This window comes from Heteronotia binoei, chromosome 10 (assembly GCF_032191835.1).
Source record: "Heteronotia binoei isolate CCM8104 ecotype False Entrance Well chromosome 10, APGP_CSIRO_Hbin_v1, whole genome shotgun sequence".
Taxonomy (NCBI): domain Eukaryota; kingdom Metazoa; phylum Chordata; class Lepidosauria; order Squamata; family Gekkonidae; genus Heteronotia; species Heteronotia binoei.
In genome coordinates this window covers 101,002,826-101,024,281 of record NC_083232.1, presented here as the reverse complement: position 1 = coordinate 101,024,281, position 21,456 = coordinate 101,002,826, and the positions used below count along the sequence as shown (strand labels likewise).

Genomic DNA, 21,456 nt, shown 5'->3' with positions numbered 1-21,456 from the left:
TGTCTATCAGTTGTAGGACCTCCTCTTTTGTCACCTCAATCTGACTCAGGTCTTTCAACACCCCTTCCAAAATTAGTGGTTCTGGGGCAGGCAAAAAGTTCTCGTCTTCCACAGTGAGGACGGAGGCAAAAAATTCATTTAGCTTCTCAGCCATTTCCCTATCCTCCTTCAGTAATCCTTTTACCCCATGGTCATCCAAGGGCCCCACTGCCTCCCTGGCTGGTTTCCTACTTCTAATATATTTGAAGAAATTTTTATTGTTGGTCTTTATGTTTTTTGCAATATGCTCCTCATAGTCCCTTTTTGCCTGCCTGATCACAGTCTTGCATTTGATTTGCCACAGCCTGTGTTCCCTTTTACTAATCTCACTTGGACTGGTTTTCCACCGCTTAAAGGAGTCCTTCTTACCTTTTACAGCTTCCATTACTTTGTTTGTTAACCATGCAGGCCTTTTCTTATGCCTGTTTGTGCCTTTCCTAACTTGTGGTATGTATTTTATCTGAGCTTCTAGGATTATAGTTTTAAATAGCGTCCAAGCTTCCCCAAGGGTTTTGACCGTATGTACCTTTCCTTTCAGTTTCCTCCTCGCATGCCTCCTCATCTCAGTGTATTTACCCCTTTTAAAGTTAAACGTGGTTGTGACGGTCTTTTTGGACAACTCCCTATTTATACAAACGGTGAAATCAATAACATTATGGTCACTGCTCCCAAGCGGCGCAATCACTTTTACATCTCTCACCAAGTCTTGGGCATTACTTAGGACCAAATCCAGGATCACCCCACCCCTGGTAGGTTCTGAGACCATCTGCTCCATAGCACAGTCATTGAGAGCATCAAGAAACTCAATCTCTTTCTCTCGACCAGAACACATATTGACCCAATCAATCTGCGGGTAGTTAAAATCACCTATTACGACACAGTTTTTACGTTTAGCCGCTATCTTTAAGCCTTCCATCATATTATAATCGTCCTCTCTCTTTTGATTTGGTGGGCGATAACAAACTCCCATAGTTAAATTTCCTTTGGGCCCTCTATTTCAACCCAAAGCATTTCTAAAAGTGAATCTAATTCTGACACAGGGTGGTGGGCAAAATTGCAATATGACTGCTGCAGGGGGTGGTGCCAACCACCGAATGGCTGCTCCAGGAGGTGGAGCTGACCACAAAAGGTCAGGGAGTGAGGTTATGCTTAGCTCTAATAGTTACTCTTCAACATTTCAGGAAATGGCACTGTTTAACAGGATGCTGTTTAAAATGAACACTTGCAGACCCGGAGGGAGGGGGCACCCAGCTGTCCCTGTGGGCTAAGTGGCACCCTAGACGGCGGCCTACCTGGCCTACTCCTATGCATCGGCCCTGTATGAGACTCTTGTCACATTGGCAAAAATAGTTGTTGTCCTTCATAATATGGAACTGGTGAATAAGCAGAACTTTCACATAAAATGGCAAAGGGATTTGGGTTGGACCATCTCTAATGATCTGAGATCCATATTGACATCAGACTTTCAATTAGCAGTGTCTTCTCAGTTTAAGGAGGATTTCTTGAAAATGTTACGTCAGTAGTAACTTTCACCACATAAACTAGCTAAAATTTATGGTGATTTATTAGATAACTGCTGGTATTATAAATCACTAAGAGCAAACTTTTACCATATGTGGTGGACTTGTGAGCAAAAAGATATTGGCAAACTATGACCCATGGACACGCATAAAGCTGCCTTATTCCCAGGGGTCATTTCATAGAAAAAGAAGTGCCAGAACTCATTAGCACAACTCATTTACATAATATTTGCATATGCCACATACCCCTGACATCATCGGAAGGTGTACTAAATTATATCAGCTCAGCATCTACCTTTAAAATGCTTCTTCAATTACAATTGTCATAATAAAACCTTACTCCCATCATACTTTGAAATGACTGTCTCCTATGTGGCTACAGTGGCATGAGGAAGATTTCCATCTGTCTGCTTTGCTTGTTTTAGTCATCTTCCCATTTTTTGTGGGGGGAAAAATATTAGAAAGTTTTTCAAACCTTAGAGTTCAGCAAAATTCTTCCAGGTTGTTTGAACAATGGAGCCCAGAAGGATTTTTTTTTTGGGGGGGGGGGAGGATGTAAGAAAGAGCACAATAAAATGTAGAGGTTCCAGAGCTCTGCTCCTGTGAGCTCCTGCCCAAAATTAGGGCTTCTTATACCAAATCAGACCACTGATACAACAAACCATTGATACAACAACAAAGCTCGTATTGTCTACTCAGACTGGCAGCAGCTCTCCAGCATCAGAGTCTCGGGCAGAGACCTTTTGCATCAACTTTGCCTGGTCCTTTTAATTGGAGATGCTGGGGATTGAACCCAGAACCTCTTCATGAAAAGCAGAGGTCCTTCCACTCAGCATTAGCCCCTCCATAAGCTTTCCATAAGGAAAGCTAGTTTGAGATTAACCCCTGTTGCTCAATTATATATCAAATGATGCTCTGTCCCTGCACTGTATGGTGCTACATCTCACCACAGCAGTTAGAACTGTGTTTGCGAGACACTGGAAGTGGGAAACAGCCCCATCGATTCAAGAATGGGCACAAAAATGCCTGGAGATTTAAGGAACGGGAAGGATCCACAGCAAACTGACTATGTGGAAACCTGTAATGTGCAAGTGATTCCATTTTTGTTAAGTAAGGCTTTTCTTCCTCCTTTTCTGCTCTTGTAGTATTTTCCTTTGTAATAATAATATTTTTTAAAAAAGAAAATAATAATTGTTTCAGCATGAGCTCCTACCACAGTTTTTTCTTTTATTCTCTCTTTCCTCTTTCTCAGTGTATATTTTTAAAAGGGGATTTCTTGGCTGAGAACAGATGGACATTTAAAGCTGCCTGGTGTCAAGATTGACTGATAACGACTTAAGACTGGGGGATCATGGCCTAAGCAATAGGCCCTGTTTAAATTTTAATGGATCCACTGCTACTAATGTTCTACCTTAGTTGCTCCCCTTCCCCCCTTTTCTTATTTTGATTTGTAACTGGGGTGGAGGAACTAGCCAGCGCCTTCTCCGGGCCTGAGGTGGGAGGAAGCCTTGCATAACAATTCAAGAGCATTTGCTAGCTATCGTCTGAGCAAGTATCTAGTAGTTGTATGTGAATGTTTCCTCCTATAACCCCCCCCCCCCCGTAGGAATGTTTTTGAAGTGTACCTTAAAACCCATGTATCACTGCATTGGTTTCATTCTTAGCAAGCTAGAGGCTTGCGTCAGAGTACCGGTTATCAATAAATGGGAACTTAGTATCAACTTTGACTCATTCTTGAATCCGTCGATTTGACACCTGGGGGTTGGGAGGCAGACGGACCAAAAAAGCATGTCCACATGCACACATCTGCCTCCCATCCCTGTCCCACCCCCAGCTTCTCAGGAGCCGGCTTGAAAAGGCACCACTTTGAAACTGGTGCCTTTTTGCTGGGGTGCCTCCGAGGTGCCTCCCCAGCTGCCTGAAAAGCCGGGAAGCGCTGGAGAGTGGCCAGGGAGCCGCATGAGCCGCATGAGCATTCCAGACACTCCCTGGGTGCCCATGGCCTGCCCCTTTTCCGAGCACCAGCCGGAAACTCCAGGGTGCTCCATTTCCGGCCGGCTGTCTTTGGGGCAGCTTCAAGCCACCCTGAACCGACCGTCTGCTATTAGCCCTCTTGTCCCCTGCATTTGGGCTTCCTCAGTGTGTGTGTGTCTTCACCTCCCACAGTGGCCATTTTGTGGTTGTGCCTACCACCCTGTGTCAGAATTCGCAAGGTATCCACAGGCTCAAGAAGGTTGGGGACCCCTGCTTTGTCTTTCACCCCACACTAGCATTCTAGATGTGGCCCAGGTTGATTAACCTGTGTAGCAGATCACTGTGCCATGGTTCAGACTGTAAAGATTTGTTATGCTGTTTTACGTTTTGCTATGTCAGCCCTGATGACATCATCAGAATGCACATGGATTGTGACAAGATACAGGGAGGGTCAGTCTTCAACCTAGTGGTGTGAGTTATAGAAACAAGATCAGATGACTGGTCTAAATTGCACTGCTATGATGCATTAATAGTTTTAGCTTTCTAAAGAGCTTTCTCTTGACTGCATCCTGGCTGCTCTCCATGGATCTCAGGAGAGTGAGGAATCTTCAGGCACTGGTCAATGCATATGGACAAGATCCAGGCCTTGTGGGAGCCAAGCAGCTTATGGTACTTCGGGCCCATGTGGAGGATATATTAAATACTTACACAGATGCCTTTGGCAGAAAAGCAGTCAAGGAGGAAAACAAATTGGAGGTCACCAATAGCGATGAAAGCGATTCTGACATAGATGAAGATGGTGAGATCCTTGAACCAGACCAAGATGTCCTCCAAGAGATGGGCGATGAAAACATGAGGCTCACCAGTGAGATGATGGATCAGGCAAACGAGAAGAGAGAAGAAGCTTTCGATGCTCTTGAGAAAGGCAATCTCCAAAGAGCCCTTGAGCTGTTCACAGAGGCCATCAAGTTGAACCCCCAGTGTAGTGAGACGTTTGTCAACAGAGCAAGTGTCTTTGTGAAACTGAAGAAACCAACCGCTGCCATCAGAGACTGCAACAAGGCTTCTGAGATCAACTCCAAATCTGCACTGCCATATAAATGGCGGGGGAAGGCCTACTTCCTCCTGGGACAGTGGAAGAAAGCTGCCAATGACTTCACCAGTGCTTCCCAATGGGATTGTGATGCAGAAACAAATGCGTTGCTTCAAATGGTGCAGCTCAGACTGCAGAAAAATGCAGAGTGTCATCAAAAATATGAGCAAAAGCAAGAGCTAAAGGCAATTCAGGAACAGCTAGAGAAAGTGAAACTGGCTCTGGAAAAGCAAGAGTCCATCCAGAGAGAGGGGAATCCCTGGGATGAAATGGCGAGAGCAGGTCGGAAACATCTCAAATTCTTCTTCACACTCTTGGATCCCAGAATGATGATGACTTTCCTGGATGTGGTTTGGAATCCAGAAAACATCTACAAATACCAAAAGAAAAACTTCCTCATCAAGCTCTCTCACAAACATTGATGGGAAAGTTAATTATGAGTGGCTTCTCAGCTAAATAAACGTACCATTTGGTGGGAAGGAGAAACATCTTGCCTTCATTTTTTCCATCTTTCTTTTTTGGTCCAAATTAATGATTAAGAATGACTTTTGTGAGCCAGCTCCCCTCTCCAATAACATGCAATCCAAAGAAAAAAAAGATTTAAGGAAAAAACGTGACATTTGTGAGGAATTGCTAAATATAAACTACGAATGCTTAATAATGAATTACTCAAATTAAAATACACATATTCAAAGAAATTGAGGGACATGGCATGGCAGCTGTAAATGGACACAGAAGTCAAGAATGTATCTGAATCCAAGCCTATTGTTTTATCAATGACAAGTTATCAAGTTGCTTTCATATATTTAAGTCAACCATCAGGAAAGTCCTGCAATGGAATCTGGTGTCCTCTTCAGTTCACACTTTAAATTCTACCAAGATGTCTCCTACTCCTTCTTAGCTGTACTGGGATGAGAAAACTAAATCTATGTTCTCATGATGAGCATTATTTTTTTGGTCTATGTTGTTGGTGCAAAGTGCTGTCAAGTTGTAGCCAATCCTGGACATCTTTGGTGGTCTACCATCCAAATTACTAACAACCCTGCTTACCTTCTGAGATCTGGTGAGATCAGGCTAACCTGGGCCCTCCATGCTGTGCTGGAAACAGAGGAGTTATTAAAAGCTCAGGAAAACCAATTTGTCTGTCATCAAATAAGGAAGCAGTTCCATAGAGAAGACCACTATAGTAAGGATAGAATCCCTGATAGCCAGAAGTGGGGGGCAAAAGTTTAAGATTTCTGAGAAAGTGTTAGCAGTGGGGCAAGTGCAGAGAGGATCAGCCTGCACTTTATATATTTCAGTCTTAGATTCCTTATGAAGTTCAGGGTCAGTTCTTAAAGTAACTCACACTAGTTCTACCCTCAAAGGTAGATCCCAACTGGCTGAAGTTCCTGAATGCTTTTCCAATTGCAGAGTGGCACAATGTCAATCTAACCTGGCTGCTACTGGACCACTGATCAACTCTTGAGAGATAATTTTGTCTCCCAGAAGGTCTGCAGCTGATGAGTGTTTCATGTCACTGATGATCCTTGGAAATTCTCTTTAGATGATGTCCTGAGCCAAAGCCTATCCAGGTACTTTGAGGGGGAATGTATGTCTTTGTCTGGAACACCAGAGGCTAGAGTTGCCATCTCTGAGTTTGGGAAGGTGGAACCTGAAGATAATAGGGTTTGAGGAGTGGAAGGACTTCAATGGGTAAGAATAGCATAGAGCCTACCCTCCAAGATGGCCATTTTCTCCAGAGGAATTGATAATGTTTAATGTTTCCTCATCCTCTTAGAGAGGAGTGACAAGTGGAGCACCTCAGGGATCAGTCCTGGGACCTGTTTAACATAGGATCATAGAGTTGGAAGGGACCTCCAGGGTCATCTAGTTAACCCACACACACAATGCAGGAAATTCACAACTGCCTCCCCAGTACAAATGAACCCAGTGACCCCTGCTCAAAGTCCAAAACTACTTCGGAGAAAAATTGCTGCCTGATTTTATTTGTTTGAACCCAGTCAAGATCATCCTGTATCCTGACTCTGTCTTCTACCATATTTGCAACCCCTCCCAATTTCGTATCATCTGCAAATGTGATAAGCATTCCCTCCATTCCTTCATCCAAATTATTTATAAAGATATTGAACAAAGCAGGTCCCAAGACAGATCCTTGGGGCACTGCACTTGTCACTCCTCTTCAAGACAATCAGGAACCACTCTTCGTGTGTGACCTGTCAACCACTTACAGATCCACCTAACAGGAGAAGGATCCAAACAACATTTTACCAATTTGTCAACAAGAATATTATGTAAAACTACCTCAGTTTTGGCAATCATACTGGAGGCACATGACCCAGCAACCTTGCTGAAGCTCCAGTTCTTCTCACTGCACAGGTGGGAGCCCTCCTAGAAACCTTGCCTTGAGTTCTGTGGAGGAAGAAAGGTGGGATTCAAAAGTAGGAAATAAATTTTAGTTTGATCTGATATTCTGTATCCAAACCCCTCAAACTGGTTTTTATGGTCCATTAGAGTCCAAGACATATTTTCTCAGAGGAAGGGTCCACTGTTCATATTGAACACTGCACAGCTCCATGACAAGTGTTTTTGTAAAACATAGTTTGAGTCCAGTGGCACCTTTAAGACCAATAAAGTGTTTTTGTGTGCAATGCACATGTTTTCCAAGCAGTATTTGAGACACTTGCACTTGATAGTATATTCTTCAAATATATATTTTTTTTCAAGTCATCTTACTTTATTTGTAAATTACACAGTATCAATTTAATTCCCTGCAACAACAACAACAACAAAAACCCCCAGCAAGTTTGGAATACACTTTCATACAATAAGTTCCGTTTTCCTTCTATCTATTTGTTAATTTCTTCTCTTAGTATCTCCATCAGAGTATCTACCTCAGCTAAGTCTAGAACTAACAAAAAAGAAAACGTTCTTTCTTCTACACTATGGTCCAAAAAAGAAGAAAAAAAAAATTGGCATTTCAAATCATCTTACTTTGTTTGTGAATTGCATGGTATCAATTTGTTTCCCTGCAACAAAGCACCCAGCAATTTCGAAATACACTTTCTTCAGTTTTATTGGTGTAATATGCCAACGATATAACTTTAATGATTTGTCTCTCATCGTCTGGCAGACCAATTCCTTCATTTTCCTCCTAATACACCTTATATAAACCTCTCTCAGCAGGCGGTGTTCCTTGAAATAAATAAGGCAAGCTCTGTAGCCATTTTCTATATCTTTCTCCAATTCCTTTTTCTTCATACCAAGAACTGGTGTCAAGATCTCTACTATTACCTCCTTTATATGGTCATACTTATCCTCTGGAATATTCTGCATTCCTGAAATATGCACTACCTGCACCGTTTCTATTCTCACTAATCTGTCCCCTTCATATTTTTGAACTTTTTCAATCTCCTCAGACTTTTCATTCACCACTTCCAACTTTCCTTCCACATATTTTGCACATTGTGTCAAGCCATGAATCTCTTCCTTTACTTCCGTCAATTGCTTTTGCAGGCCATCTAATTTCTTATTTACTCCATCTAATTGTTCTGTCAGATTTGCCTGCACCTGACTCAATGCATTCATAAAATACAATTGCATAGAATTCTGCAATTCCTCTATAACTTCCTGTGAGGACATTATCTCCATCAGTTTTAAAGTTGCCAATAGTGGGACTAACCTATCTATTTTGTCTTACTTGTATGTCACACTCATTTTTCTATTATCCAAGGTCTTACTGACACCCCAATTCCAATTCATATACTACTACTTCGCCTTACTTCACTCAAAATTCATACATCACCTTCCTTTAACACTCTCACATACCAGTTGGTTTTTATATCCTTAAATTACTATTCTTTACCACCAAACACCCTTCACCTGAACATTCACATTAACTCATTACATATAGAAAATCATACAGAAAATAAGCAGTAATCAAATTAACAATACTTAATTATTCAATCCATTAATTATTTGTTAACTGCCTCTTTTGAATCCTTAATGTTTCCCAACCGCTTATCCTTCTGTCTTCATCTTCTTCTTCTCCTTTTTCTTCCTCTTCTTAATCTCAATCTCTGCTCCTCTCTTCTGCTACCAGTTCAAAAAGCCAGTTCAGTAAATCCATTCCTGTTCTTCCACATCTCTGCCAACGGAATTCCAGCCTCTCCACCTCACCTCCGCCCTTGCGTTCCTGGAAACTCTATACCAACATCAAAAGTCTCCCATCTTCAGATTCAACTCATTTCAAAGGTCCGGTGACTTTCTTTCCACCCTGTATATTATAACCACCGTAGAGCCTTTATTTAGCTCTCTGTCTCTTTAAGAAAATCGCCATGCACAAGCATATGGGAAAAGGGAGAGGAAAAGAAGTTCATGAAGGCTCCCCTTAAATTGTCAGAAATCTCCTGCTTCTTTCCTCTTTTCCCCCCTTCTTCACCTCCTCTGTCTCAGTGCTCTTCACAAACTTTTACAATCATAGCCAGTCTACGACTCCCAACCTCTGCCGTTGCTGCCAAGGTAGTCCTCCACCACTCCTCCACTTTCTACCTTTGTGCATTCGCCAAACCAGGTCTCTTTCCCCCCAGCTTCGGATTCCACTCGAAAGTAGGGGCAGAACAACGCACTTAGTAAGTTCTTTCCTTCGTTTATGTCTCCAGTTTAGGGTCAGATATACTTTCCCCCCCCCCTTCTTTGCCATTTATTCTGTCCTCCAAATGCCGCTTCGCCTACTCCCCTTCTCCGGTGGTCACAGCTAATTCGCCATGAAGGCGTCTGGTCTATCCGGGCTTGAAGTAATATGTTGAACGGGCTCTATGCTCAGAAAAACCGGCACAGAGCACCCAGCACTCCTCCGCACGAGTGCCCCTCCAACAGGGGCACCACTGAGTTCTTACCAGCTGAAGAACCCCCCAAAAAAGACCAGCACAGACGCTGCAGAGCCGGAGCTCCGACAAACACGTCTGTTAGCACCGTGCCGTTACCGGAAACTCCTTCTTCAAATATTTTAAGGGAAACTTATTCCATTTGTTCTGGGAATTCAAGGTCCAGTGGCCATACCTCATCCTGACCCCATCTGAAGGAAAAGTCCTCTAGCAGCTTACAGCAAAAGGTACCAACAGGAAAGTTTGGCAGCCCCTGTGAATCTGCCAGGGAACTTTTCTGAAGGAAACAAGAGTTCCCTGGAAGGCAGCAGGAAAACATATGAATGAACAATTCCAGTTGATTTTCTGTTTATTGAACCAATTTAATTTTACTGCCCTTAGTATAAATATTGGCCTCATCTAGATGGCTCAGACTAGCTTGGTCTCATCTAAGCAGGGTCAGCCCTGGTTAGTACTTGGATTGGAGACCACCAAGGAAGTCTAAAGACAGCCAGTTTGGTGTAGTGAAGTGCGTGGGCTCTTATCTGGAAGAACCGAGCTTGATTCCCCACTCTTCCACTTGCACCTGCTGGAATGGCCTTGGGTTAGCCATAGCTCTGGCAGAGGTTGACTTGAAAGGGCAGCTGCTGTGAGAGCCCTCTCAGCCCCACTCACCTCACAGGGTGTCTGTTGTGGGGGGAGAAGATATGGGAGATTGTAAGAAGCTCTGAGCCTCTGATTCAGAGAGAAGGGCAGGGTATAAATCTGAAATTCTTCTTCTTTTTCAAAGGGTAAATGTGCTTTTAACACATGAAAACTTACATTCTCAATAAAACTTTGTTGGTCTTAAAGGTGCTAATGGACTCCAACCTTGTTCAATCACACCCCAGGAGGTACACAATGGCAAACCACTTCTGAATGTCTCTTCTGCCTTGAAAACCATACAGGGTTATTATATGAAGCTCTGACTTCAGAGCACTTTACACCACCAAATAGAAAAATGATTTCTCCTGTTACAGTTACTTCTGTCCTTGTCAATGATGTCCACAGATATACATTCTAAAGCAGTATTTCATAATGGTCACAAAGCTGTCAATATCTGGAAATTCAGCTCAGTAGGGTTGCCAACCTGCAGGTGATGGCCAGGATCTCTTGGAATGACAACTGATCCCCAGACTAAAGAGATCAAGTCCCTTGGAGAAAATGGTCTGTTTGGAAGGTAAGCTCAATGGCATTATACCCAGCTGAGGTCCAGGCCCGTAGCTACGAGGGGGCCTGTGGGAGAACAGCCCCCTGACTGCTAGGCAGGGTCCCCTGACTTGGGACCCCTAACCAGCCTCCAGTGCCTCAGCTGCATCCTTCTCCATTCTCTCCTCGTCATACACCGTTGCTTCTGCTTGCTTAGGGGACGTGATCATACACAGTTGCTTCTTCTTGCTTAGGGGCCGGAAGAATTCTAGGACCCGTCAGCAAGCAGAAACAACTGGGCACTTTCGGAGCTCAGGAATGAAAGTTAAACTCCATGTTGGGCTAGAGGGTGCCGTTCTGGCCCTCAAGTGGGATGGCGGGGGTAGTGGGTGGATGGCTCCATTGCAGACAGGGCAGGGTAAGGTAGACTGGCGCACACAAGTGGAGGTCCCAGCTGCAGTCCGGGGCTGGGGATCAGTGGAGAGGTGATGTTCGCCTGCAGGGGTTTTCTGGTCTGTTCTCGCTGGCCACCTGAGCGAGTATGGGAGCTGCACTTGGGGAGCCTCGGCTCGCCCTCTGACAGGAAGAAATCCGAATTGGAGGTCTTGTAGCCCCAGAAGTCAGTTGCGACTTAGTGGCGCCTTCCACCACCACCCTTGTCCCGCCAGGCTTGCCTAGCTGGATCATGCTACAGGTAAGGGCAGGAGACCATGTGGCTCCCCACCAGAGCTGCTGGAAGAGGGGTGGAAAGGGATCACCTTGGGGCAGCTGTGGGGGGGGGGGGAGGCTGTATGGCAGCAAGCTGGCAGCTTTCCTCCTCAGTGGTGGTAGGAGAGAAGACCATGGAGGTTGGGGCAACTATGTGCCCCCTGAAAAAAATCAGGGCCCCCAATTCTTCAAAATCTTGGCTATGGGACTGCTGAGGTCCCTCCACAGGTTCCACCCTCAGTTCTCTAGGAATTTCCAAACCCAAACCTAGCAATCCTGCACAGAAGCAATGTCATAATGTATGACAGCAATAGAACTCTCAACATAAAAGGAACTATCATAATTTGTTACACTTTCAAAGGTTTGCAGCTTTAGCTAAGTACAGCAGCAGGAGCAGATGTAGGGACACATGAGAAACACGAATGTCCCCCTTACCCACAGTAGAGCTCACTTTCTGATTATTTCAGTATGTCTGTGAGCCTTCTCCCTCTTGCAGTTAGTAAGCACAGCAGAAGCATTTCACTGTATCTTGTTGATCACTCCAACATGGAGCATAAACAGAACACAATGCTGACCTATTAAAACATGTTGACAACCATCAGGCCATGGTCAATCTGTACAAATAGGACCCAACACTTCTAGGAGCAAAACAACTGAATTCCCTGTGAGATTCCTTGGAGAACTTTGGAGACTCCATCTCAGGTTTTCAGAGGAATAGATTCCCTTTCTTCTGAGATGTGCCGAAGAGGAAGGGAAGGTGCCAGCTCAACCAACATATGAAGAGAGTGATTTCCCCCCAGAAAATGGGACAGGAGATGAAAATATTGAGGTAAAAAAGCAAGGCTGATTGGGGAAGAGGAAGAGGCCTACACCACTCAACAGAAGGGAATATTGCAGGAGGCTATTGACTTATTTATGGAGGCTATCAACTTGAATCTACAGTCTTCACATTTATATGACAGCCAAACTAGCAATTTTCTCAAAAATGCAGAAGCTCAGTACCACCATTTGGGATTGCAATAAAGTCTCAGAATTCAACCTCAATGGTGCACAGGCCTACAAATGGAGAGGAACACTGGGAGGAAGCTGCTGAGGTCCTTGCCTGTATATGACTATGATGGAGGCTCAAAGGGAAGGAAATGCATTTCTGAGCTCTGAAGGTGATTCAGTCTGCAGATTAGGGTACTCAGATGTAAGCTAATTTGCTTCCATTAAGATCAGTTGGATTAATGGTCAAATCCAAAACCTAGTTCAGAAAAGGTGTTGGAACTTAAGTCAATTTAGTTTTTACTCCCTGTAGTAAAGAATAGTAAGCTTTTAATAGGTCAAGGATAAAGTTCACCAAAAAGAACAAGAAAGGTGAAATAGCTGCAGTCAGTAGAACGCCCTGACCTGGATGGCCCAAACTAGCTTGATTCCATCGGAAGCCTAGCAGGAGTGGGCCCTGGTCAATACTTGGATGGAGACCACCAAGGATGTCCTGGTTGCTATGAAGAGATAGGCAATGGCAAATCTCCTCTGTGTGCCTTTTTCTTCTGACCTGGATGGCCAACGGCTAGCCTGATGTCATCAGATCTCAGAAGCTAAGCAGGTTTGTCCCTGGTCAGTACTTGGATGGAGGAGACCATCAAGAAAGTCCAGGGTTGCTGCACAGAGACAGGAAGTGGCAAACTGCCCCTGAACATCTCTTGCCTTGAAAAGCCCATCAGGGGTCACCATAAATCGGCTGCAGCTGTCAGGTACAAGTCCCTGACAAGGATTTGTTTCAGTGTTGTGGTTCAGTAACAGCTTATTGATTTTCCTAATATTATTGGCATTGCAGATGAAAGGCTAATCATCCCAAGCATGTTCATACATCCACTATTATTCTGTTCCATGTATATGCATTTATGTACATGTTTTCATTACTGTACTAACCTCTGTGGAAGATGATGAGGATAATGGAGGAAGACAGGAGGGCCGGGTGTGACTTTGTCCATAAGGTCACAAAGAGTTGGACTCGACTGTGCGACTGAACAACAACAACTCACCCCTGTATCATAATGTCAATATTTACTAATCTTTATATATATTCATTATATTTTAATGGATTTATGTAGACTAGGATTGGTACATAAATGAGTGTAACTTCTTGTGGGAAGCCAGGGCCTAATCTTATCTCCCTGGGAACAGAAGATAGGTGCCAGTGGAAAATGTCTGCAAAGCTGGAATGTGATCTTAGAGACAAGCAGCACCATGGTCTGGGAACTAATTAAAAGGATTTTGAGTGGGAGAGGGTTTGGCAAGAGAACTGATGGGTCATCAACCTGTAACCTATATCTCTAGGCTGTAACATTTGTGTATTGTCAGTCTAGCAAGACAAGTAGTCTTAGGTGTACCTGCTACAAAACTTTGCTACCTGATTCTTCATTAAAAGCTTATTTTGCACTTACTCAAGAAGTCTTGTGATAGATTCTGTTCAAAACCTTACAGCAATGTGATGTCGCTTTCCTCCTCCTCCTTCTCCTCCCCCCAGTGTCTAGAATAGTATGTTGTTGGGTTTGGTTTGGTTCAGTTAGATAGTCTCAAGGATTCTCTCTTAATACTAGAACTCAGAGGCATCAAGAAACTTGATCAACTGTAGATTTAGGATGGAGAACAAAGTTCTTCACACAATGCCTCATGCATATGCCCTATTCCCTGCCACAGAATGTCCAGATTGCATATGCAGCATTCAGGGGCCTGAGAAAGAGTGGGTTGCTAAATGCTCTTGAGCTCAGAGTTGCAACTCCTTGCCACAGATGGGAGAACACATGAAGGGCAGCAGTGGTCAGTTGACTGGTTGGGAGAGGGGAGGGGGACAGAGGCATCCAGAGCAGCCACTGAATTGTTCTGCAGTGGTGGAAAATGCCATCAAGTTGAAACCAACTCATGGTGACCACATAAGGTTTTCAAGGCAAGAGACATGCAGAGGTGATTTGCCTCTGTGGAAGTTGCCTGGCTTCCTTATTGGTCTCCCATCCAAATACTGACCATGGCCAACCCCAATTAGCTTTATGAGCTCTGACAAGATTGAGGAATCCTGGGCCATCAGGTCAGGGTTGGACTAGTTATGGCCAATATGGCCAGGCTTGTGTCCCCTCTCCATCAGGAACATCCTGTCCAGCAGCCATCAGAAGAAAGTGGGGGACGGAGGCATGGGAAACTTGGTTTTGGAATGGCTCACAGCCCCTGACCTTAGTAGGGACAGCCCACCAGCAACCAGAGTACTGACTGCTACCCAAATACTTGACTACTCAGTTTCAATTTGAACGCTGAAGTTTCTCCTATGCTTGGGATGAAACAGTGGTCCCCTTTCCCCTGTCTGAAATTCAAAGGTAAGACTGCTGGCTGTTCATGTATTTAGATGGCTTTAAAATGGTGCATAAAACGCCCTAAGAACGTCATAAAGGAACTGAATGAACTGGAAAGGCTTTGGCATCTCTTCTCAGACATTGGCTCCACATTAATTGATGAGACAGTTCTGCATAAACATGTGGACGATCAGAGTATGGGATTTAGAGCCCAGCTGCCAGGGAGCACTTCTTCCCACTCTGATAGCATGAGAAGTGCAATACCTTTTTAAAAAGTATGATTTGTGGATCCCAGCACTTGCTTTGTGGCTTGATCTGGTGGTCTCATTGGGCTCCAAACGTTACAGCAAGAATCCCCAACATCCCTTGGGTGCCCATGGCTCTTGCAGGCACTTTTCTTGGTTCTCACCAAGTGTTTTCAGAAAATGGATGTCATATGGGAATTTTGTGGAGCAGGGTTTCTGACTAGCTGTACAGATCTTTACGAATGTTGCTTTGGTAGCAGCTGCCATCATAGCACAAGGATCTTAATTGTCTGACTGAAGGTAAGTTGTGTGTATTAAAGAAAATACCATGCATTCATTTAAAAAGTCACCCCGTTAAACAAATCTTCTACTTGAAATGTTGAAGCTGAACTATTGAAATGTCGAACTATTGCGGTTATGCATAACTAACTCCCTAATTCCCTGACATTTTGTCTTTGGCTCCACCTCCTGTGGCAGCCATTTTTTGCTTGTGCCCACCACCCTGCATCTGAATGCCAAAGTTGCATGTGGGCTCAAGGAAGGTTAGAGGCCCTGCCTTAGAGGATAATAGTGGTTGGCTCCCATCACATCAGCCACTCTTGGGATGCCCCTATCTGTTCTGGTATTGAAACTGCAAGAGAAGTGCTCTTTGGCTCTCTGAATCAACTGTTGAGGTTAGTAACTTGTAGCTGAATTCAGCAGGAGTTCATTCATCTCTGGAGTATTCCCACATTGTTATATGGAATTTAGCTGGCTTTAATCCAAAGAACGCAAGCATAACTAGTTTATGGAACAGGTTGTTTACTATTATTCATTCATCACACCACTTTAAAAAAAAAAAAGCCCCAGTGTTGTACAGAGAACCTCCCCGAATTCAGATCAAATCCTATTACACAAAGTGGCATCAGGAACACCAAGCACGACTGCTGATGGGAACAGAATGTTTGCATTGCCCACATTTTTTTGCAGATTATTTAAGACAAATTCCCTTCTGTTGTTGTCAGTCGGTTGTTAGAGTAAGAACAAGCAGATGGTTTATCAATCTCATAATGCCCAGCAGGATCGAGGAACAGCTGTGTATGGTCAGTACTAGTAAACCCATCCAGAGTAAATGTGAGCCAGGAAATACACAGCATGGAAGTGTGGCAGTTTAGACAGAGTGCTACAATGCAATTGCCAGCACGCAAATATTCCTTCAGCAGTGAACTTTCCAGAATATAGTCTGCTGGCAACTACACTGCAACTCTGTTGCGCTCCAGTGTATGAAACATGGACCTAGTACCTTTGCCACATTTCAGGGAGACCCTTCCTGATAATGGTTGTTGACATATCCAGGGCTGAGCTCTGTTTTGCAGTCTTTAAATTGCAGATAAAATGTTTCTTCTGCATGGTCATGCCACCAAATATTCCACTGCCTTGTACTGCTTGCTCCTATTAGAATGTTTCTTCGGGTTATACTTTCTTGTTTCCAACACTTTCCATTATGTGCTTGTATAAATGGGATTTTCGCATATGAGAAAAAAATTGCACATTAGCCTTAAAATGTGAAAAGCAGCCTGCTCGGAGATTCAAAAAACTTCTCCTTTGCATGCCAACCTCCAGGTGGGTATGTATAAACAACCAAAGGTCATAGTGACCAAAATAACTAGGATATTGTCAATCATAGGTATTTCAAGTAACCAAGCAATTGTTGAATACAAAGTCTTAGTTTATTGATAATCTATTGTTGCTCAAGGTGCAACACTTTGAAAGTGATACAGAGTTGCTCATAGCATGGTGTTTTAAGGATTACATCAAAGAGTATAGGAAAGATAGCTTCAAGACATAACAAGCTTGTGTGAACTGTTACAACTATGCAAAGCACTATCTTGCGGTTGAAACTTTCCTCCGTCTCATATATTCTTACTGCAATCAATAAGCAATGAATGAGAACCATTCGGGGGAGGTGCCTCCTTTCTTTCTATCATCAGAGTTACAGCATTCCTACATTTGCTACCCAGGGGTGGGAAAGGAGAAAGGGAGGTGAGAAACTAGAGGGGGGGGGGGTTAGCTTTGATATGCAGCCATGAGAAGGGACAGTTGTCAGGGAGAGAGGAAGAAATCAGAATTCAATAAGGTACAGAAATAGCATGCTTGACTTACTGTCCCCCTAAGATCCTTTCTGGGGCTTCTCTGGATTCAGTTGGTAGAATTTCTTTATTAATCTGGTAGCTCTTACATTTGAAGCTTCCACCCATTCATCATGACCAAGTAGAAAGTGTTTCCATCTAATTAAAAAAATATAGCACACACCCCCCCTTTCAATTTTGCATCTAGAATTTCCTGCACTTCATGGTCACTCTGACCCCCGACTTGGATAGGTTGTGGAGCTGGTGGTCAAGGGTGCCAAGCCGTAGCTCCAGGATCTCGGCGTAATAGGCTGCAATGAAAGACAGGGTGAATTTTACTAAACATCTTTGGTAGTTCTAATTCCACTGCCACTTTATTTATGACTCTTTTTATTTTGAACGGACCCAGAAATTTGTAAGCCAACTTTTTAGACAGCTGAGGCATTGGCAAGTTCTTGATTGGTAGGAAAACCGTCTCTCCTACTTTGAAATCCCATACTGGAGTGTGTTTTTTGTCATAATGTTTTTTGTAGGTGTCTTTGGCTGCTTCCAAATTTTCTTGTATTACCTCCCATTCCTTTCCTAAAGTTCCCCACCAATGTTCAAATGATGAAGGCTATTCAGTGGTCCCCCCCCCTCCCCGGTAATAATGGGAAAGGTTTCCCCTTGTAACCATTCACTACTCGGAAGAGGGATGTCTTGGTGGAACTGTGGACAGTTATTATATCCGTACTCGGCAAAAGGTAGCAATTCTATCCAGTTGGATTGTTGGTGATTACGTAACACCGTAAATATTGTTCTAGGAGTGCATTTATTCTTTCTGTCTGTCCATCTGTCTGAGGATGGTATGCTGAGCTCAGACCTTGCTCTATACCTGCTAATTTGCAAAATTCCCACCAGAAGTTGGCAACGAACTGTGGGCCCCTGTTACTAATGATCTTATCAGGGAAAGAGTGTAGTTTAACAACATGTTGGAAGAACAAGTAGGCTAGCTTCTTCGCATTGGGCAGTTGTGGGCATGGAATAAAGTGAGCTTGTTTTGAGAAAGTGTCCACTATTACCAATACTACTGTTTTCCCTTGAGACATGGGAAGTTCTACAATAAAATCCATTGAATCTACCAACCAAGGCCAGCCAGCTGTCTCTAAGGGTTGTAATAATCCAGGGGGTTTCCCTCCCCTCTTCTTCACCATGATGCATACAGGGCAAGTGGATACATATTCTGAAATGTTCTTTTTCATATGCGACCACCAGAATTGTCGATTGACCAAGTGTAACGTCTTTACATAGCCGAAGTGCCCTGAGATTTTGCTATTGTGGCAGAATTGTAGCACTTCTTTTCGGAGGCTTTCTGGTACGTAGAGTTTTCCTTCATGGTACCAGAATCCCCCCTCTCCCTTGATGACTCCTTCTGGTTTGGAGTCTCTTTCTTCCTCCACTTCCTTGATTAGTCTATCTCCTCCCCAATTTTCTCCGGTGTTGACACGTGTAGAGTAGTGATCTGGGACTCTAACCCAGAAGGAACTGTCCCCCTGACAGTAAAAAACTCACACTGTTGGGTCCAACAAGGATCGTTTATTGAAAGCATGAATTGCAATGCATGGAGAGTTGAGAGCAGAAAGATCCACCCAGCAACTCTAACTCTGTGTCGCAGCACAGCTTAATATATAGTCTATGCAAAAACCCCTAAAACCTGTGAGATCCTCCAATAAGAAGATCCCCTCCCATTCTAAACTAAACAGCACCACGCATGCCCCAAGCCATGAGTACATTTCCCCCCTCCCAAATTCCCTCTTTATCTTATTTTCCTGCATATCAACCCTTCACCCCCTTTCCAGCGCCTGGTACAAGGCCCCTAGCACAGACATCCTCCTGCTCTAACACATTCCTTTCTTCAGACTAGAGAGAAACAAGAGGCCTCTCTCTCAGTGTTACCCTTCTTTGTTTTGGATCTAGTAGTAACTACCCCAACTAAGTGATCGGGTGATATAATAGAGTCAATAACTTCCTCTTTTTGACTATTGTGTTGGGGAAGTCAGGATAATGCATCAGCCAAGAAATTTTTTGATCCCTTGATGTGCTTTAGAGTAAAATCGAATTTGGCAAAAAAACCCGCCCACTGGATTTGTTTTTCAGTTAATTTTTGATGCCCCATGAGGGCCTCTAAGTTTCTGTGATCTGTCCAAATTTCAAATGGGACTCTGGCTCCCTCTAGCCAAGACTTCCAGGTTTTTAACGCAAAAGTCACGGCAAATGCTTCTTTGTCCCACACGGACCAATTCCACTGTTCTTGGGAAAATTTATTAGAAATGTATGCACATGGTCGTAATCTCCCCTCATCATCAGCCTGCATTAATATTGCTCCCACTGTGACATCGGAGGCATCACATTGGACCACAAAAGGTTGCAATTCATCGGGGTGACTAAGGATAGGTTCACTGGTGAACAGTCTTTTCAGTTTATTGAACGCCTCCTGGCACTTGGCTGTCCATGCTAGTTTGGCACCTGGCCTTTTCACTTCCAGACCCTTTCCCTTTGTTTTAAGTAGGTCCATCACTGGCAGCATGGTGTGCGCAAAGCCCTAAATGAAAATACAGTAAAAATTCACGAATCTGAGGAAAGATTGGATATCTACGTGACCTCGGGGGATCTTAATCTAATACTGCTTGTATCTTGGCGGGGTCCATGGCTAGTCCCTTCCCAGATACTCAGTATCCCAAATAGTCCAGCTCTGTTTTGTGGAATTCGCACTTAGACAGTTTATCGTATAGTTTATGTTCGTACAGAGTGCTGAGCACTTCCCTCACCAATTTCACATGAGAGTTTAAGTCCTTGGAGTAAATAATTATATCATCTAGATATACCACGACTCCTTTATATAAGTACTCCCTTAACACTTCATTGATGAAATTCATAAAAACTCCAGGCGCCCCTTGTAATCTGCCCACCCCATGGAGTATAGCTTTGCTTTGGGTAGTTCCTGCCCTGGGATGAGTTCTATGGCACAGTCAGTATTCCGATGGGGGGGGGGGGAAGCTCGTTTGCCTTTTCTTCGCTAAACACCCTCCTTAAATCCTTGTACTCTTTAGGGATGGAGCGTACTTCTTCTAATGTTAAGCATAATCTTTCATTCCTAGGGGGAGGCTCCATACCCCACGCCTTGTCCCATTGATGACGATTGTACTTACTGTCAGTAATTCTATGATTTGGTCTCCCCATTTGATATTTGGTTCATGTTTTGCCAACCAACCCACTTCCAAAACCACGTTGAAAGAAGTGGAAGGGGCAATCACAAAAAGTTTGGTGTCCCAATGATTTTTTATGCCTACAGGCACGGCTTGAGTTTGCTCCACACAGGGTTCCCCTTTCATTACTGTCCCATCCATCTGTTCAAATTGTATGGGTTGGGGCAAGGGGACTTTGGGGAGACCCAGAGCTTCCACTAATTTGGGGGTAATTATCTTTCTGGTGCATCCTGAATCAATCAGGGCCTGCACATGTACAAATCTCTTTAGTTTAGAATTTAATAAAGTCAATGGGACAAAAAATAAAGATCCAGTTATCCTCACCCTCAATGGTGCCATTAATTCCATTACCTGCTGCTCGGCCCTACAGGTCGCTCCCGTTTCCCACCGGCTCGTCCTCCCAGGACATCTCACTCAGCTCATTGATGATTTTGCAAAAAACATGATTTAAAGACACAATGTCCAGCACGGAGTCTCGATGTGCAGACAGTTGACGTAAAGGATCCTGCTTTGATTAGAGCCAGTTTGGGGTAGTGGTTAAGTGTGCGAACTCTTAACTGGGAGAACTGGGTTTGATTCCCCACTCCTCCACTTGCACCTGCTAGCATGGCCTTGGGTCAGCCATAGCTCTCGTAAGAGTTGTCCTTGAAAGGGCAGCTGATGTGAGAGTCCTCTCAGCTCCATTCACATCACAGGGTGTTTGTTGTGGGGGAGGAAAATAAAGGAGATTGTGAGCCGCTCTGAGATTCTGAGATTTGGAGTGGAGGGCAGGATATAAATGGTGCTGCCTATCGTCATCATCATTATTCTTCCAGCATAGGGTGCTCCATAGAAAATTGTAAAAGATGTCGAAGTTCAAACTGTGTTTGCGCCAATATTTCCAATGTGTTTCGCAACTGCTTAAATCTTTTCAATGAGTAAATGAGAACTCAAAATTTCAAGTGTAATTTTAAACCGGCACTACGCTTAATAGAAGTTCAAGGCACGTGCAGGCTCTACCTAGTTCTGACTTCGCTCATAATTTTGGCAGATGCACATTATTGCCATGTTCCCCAGGAATTGTAATTCTGTCAAAAGTGCAACAGAAATCGTGCTGCCTTTGATGGCAGAACATATGTATTCTCATTTGTTTAAGTTGA

At 43.8% G+C, this 21,456-nt stretch overlaps 1 protein-coding gene across 1 annotated transcript; it reads left to right on the top strand.

Moving 5' to 3' along the window:
- Positions 1 to 3,990: 3,990 nt before the first annotated feature.
- Positions 3,991 to 5,100, top strand: LOC132578388 (putative protein FAM10A4). Its single transcript, XM_060248347.1, has one exon. The coding sequence runs from the start codon at positions 4,116 to 4,118 to the stop codon at positions 5,046 to 5,048; it is 933 nt and encodes a 310-aa protein (XP_060104330.1). The 5' UTR covers positions 3,991 to 4,115; the 3' UTR covers positions 5,049 to 5,100.
- Positions 5,101 to 21,456: the final 16,356 nt, after the last annotated feature.

Coding starts and splice junctions, on each gene's coding strand:
- LOC132578388 (XM_060248347.1), top strand. CDS start 4,116: ATGGATCTCAGGAGAGTGAGGAATCTTCAGGCACTGGTCAATGCATAT.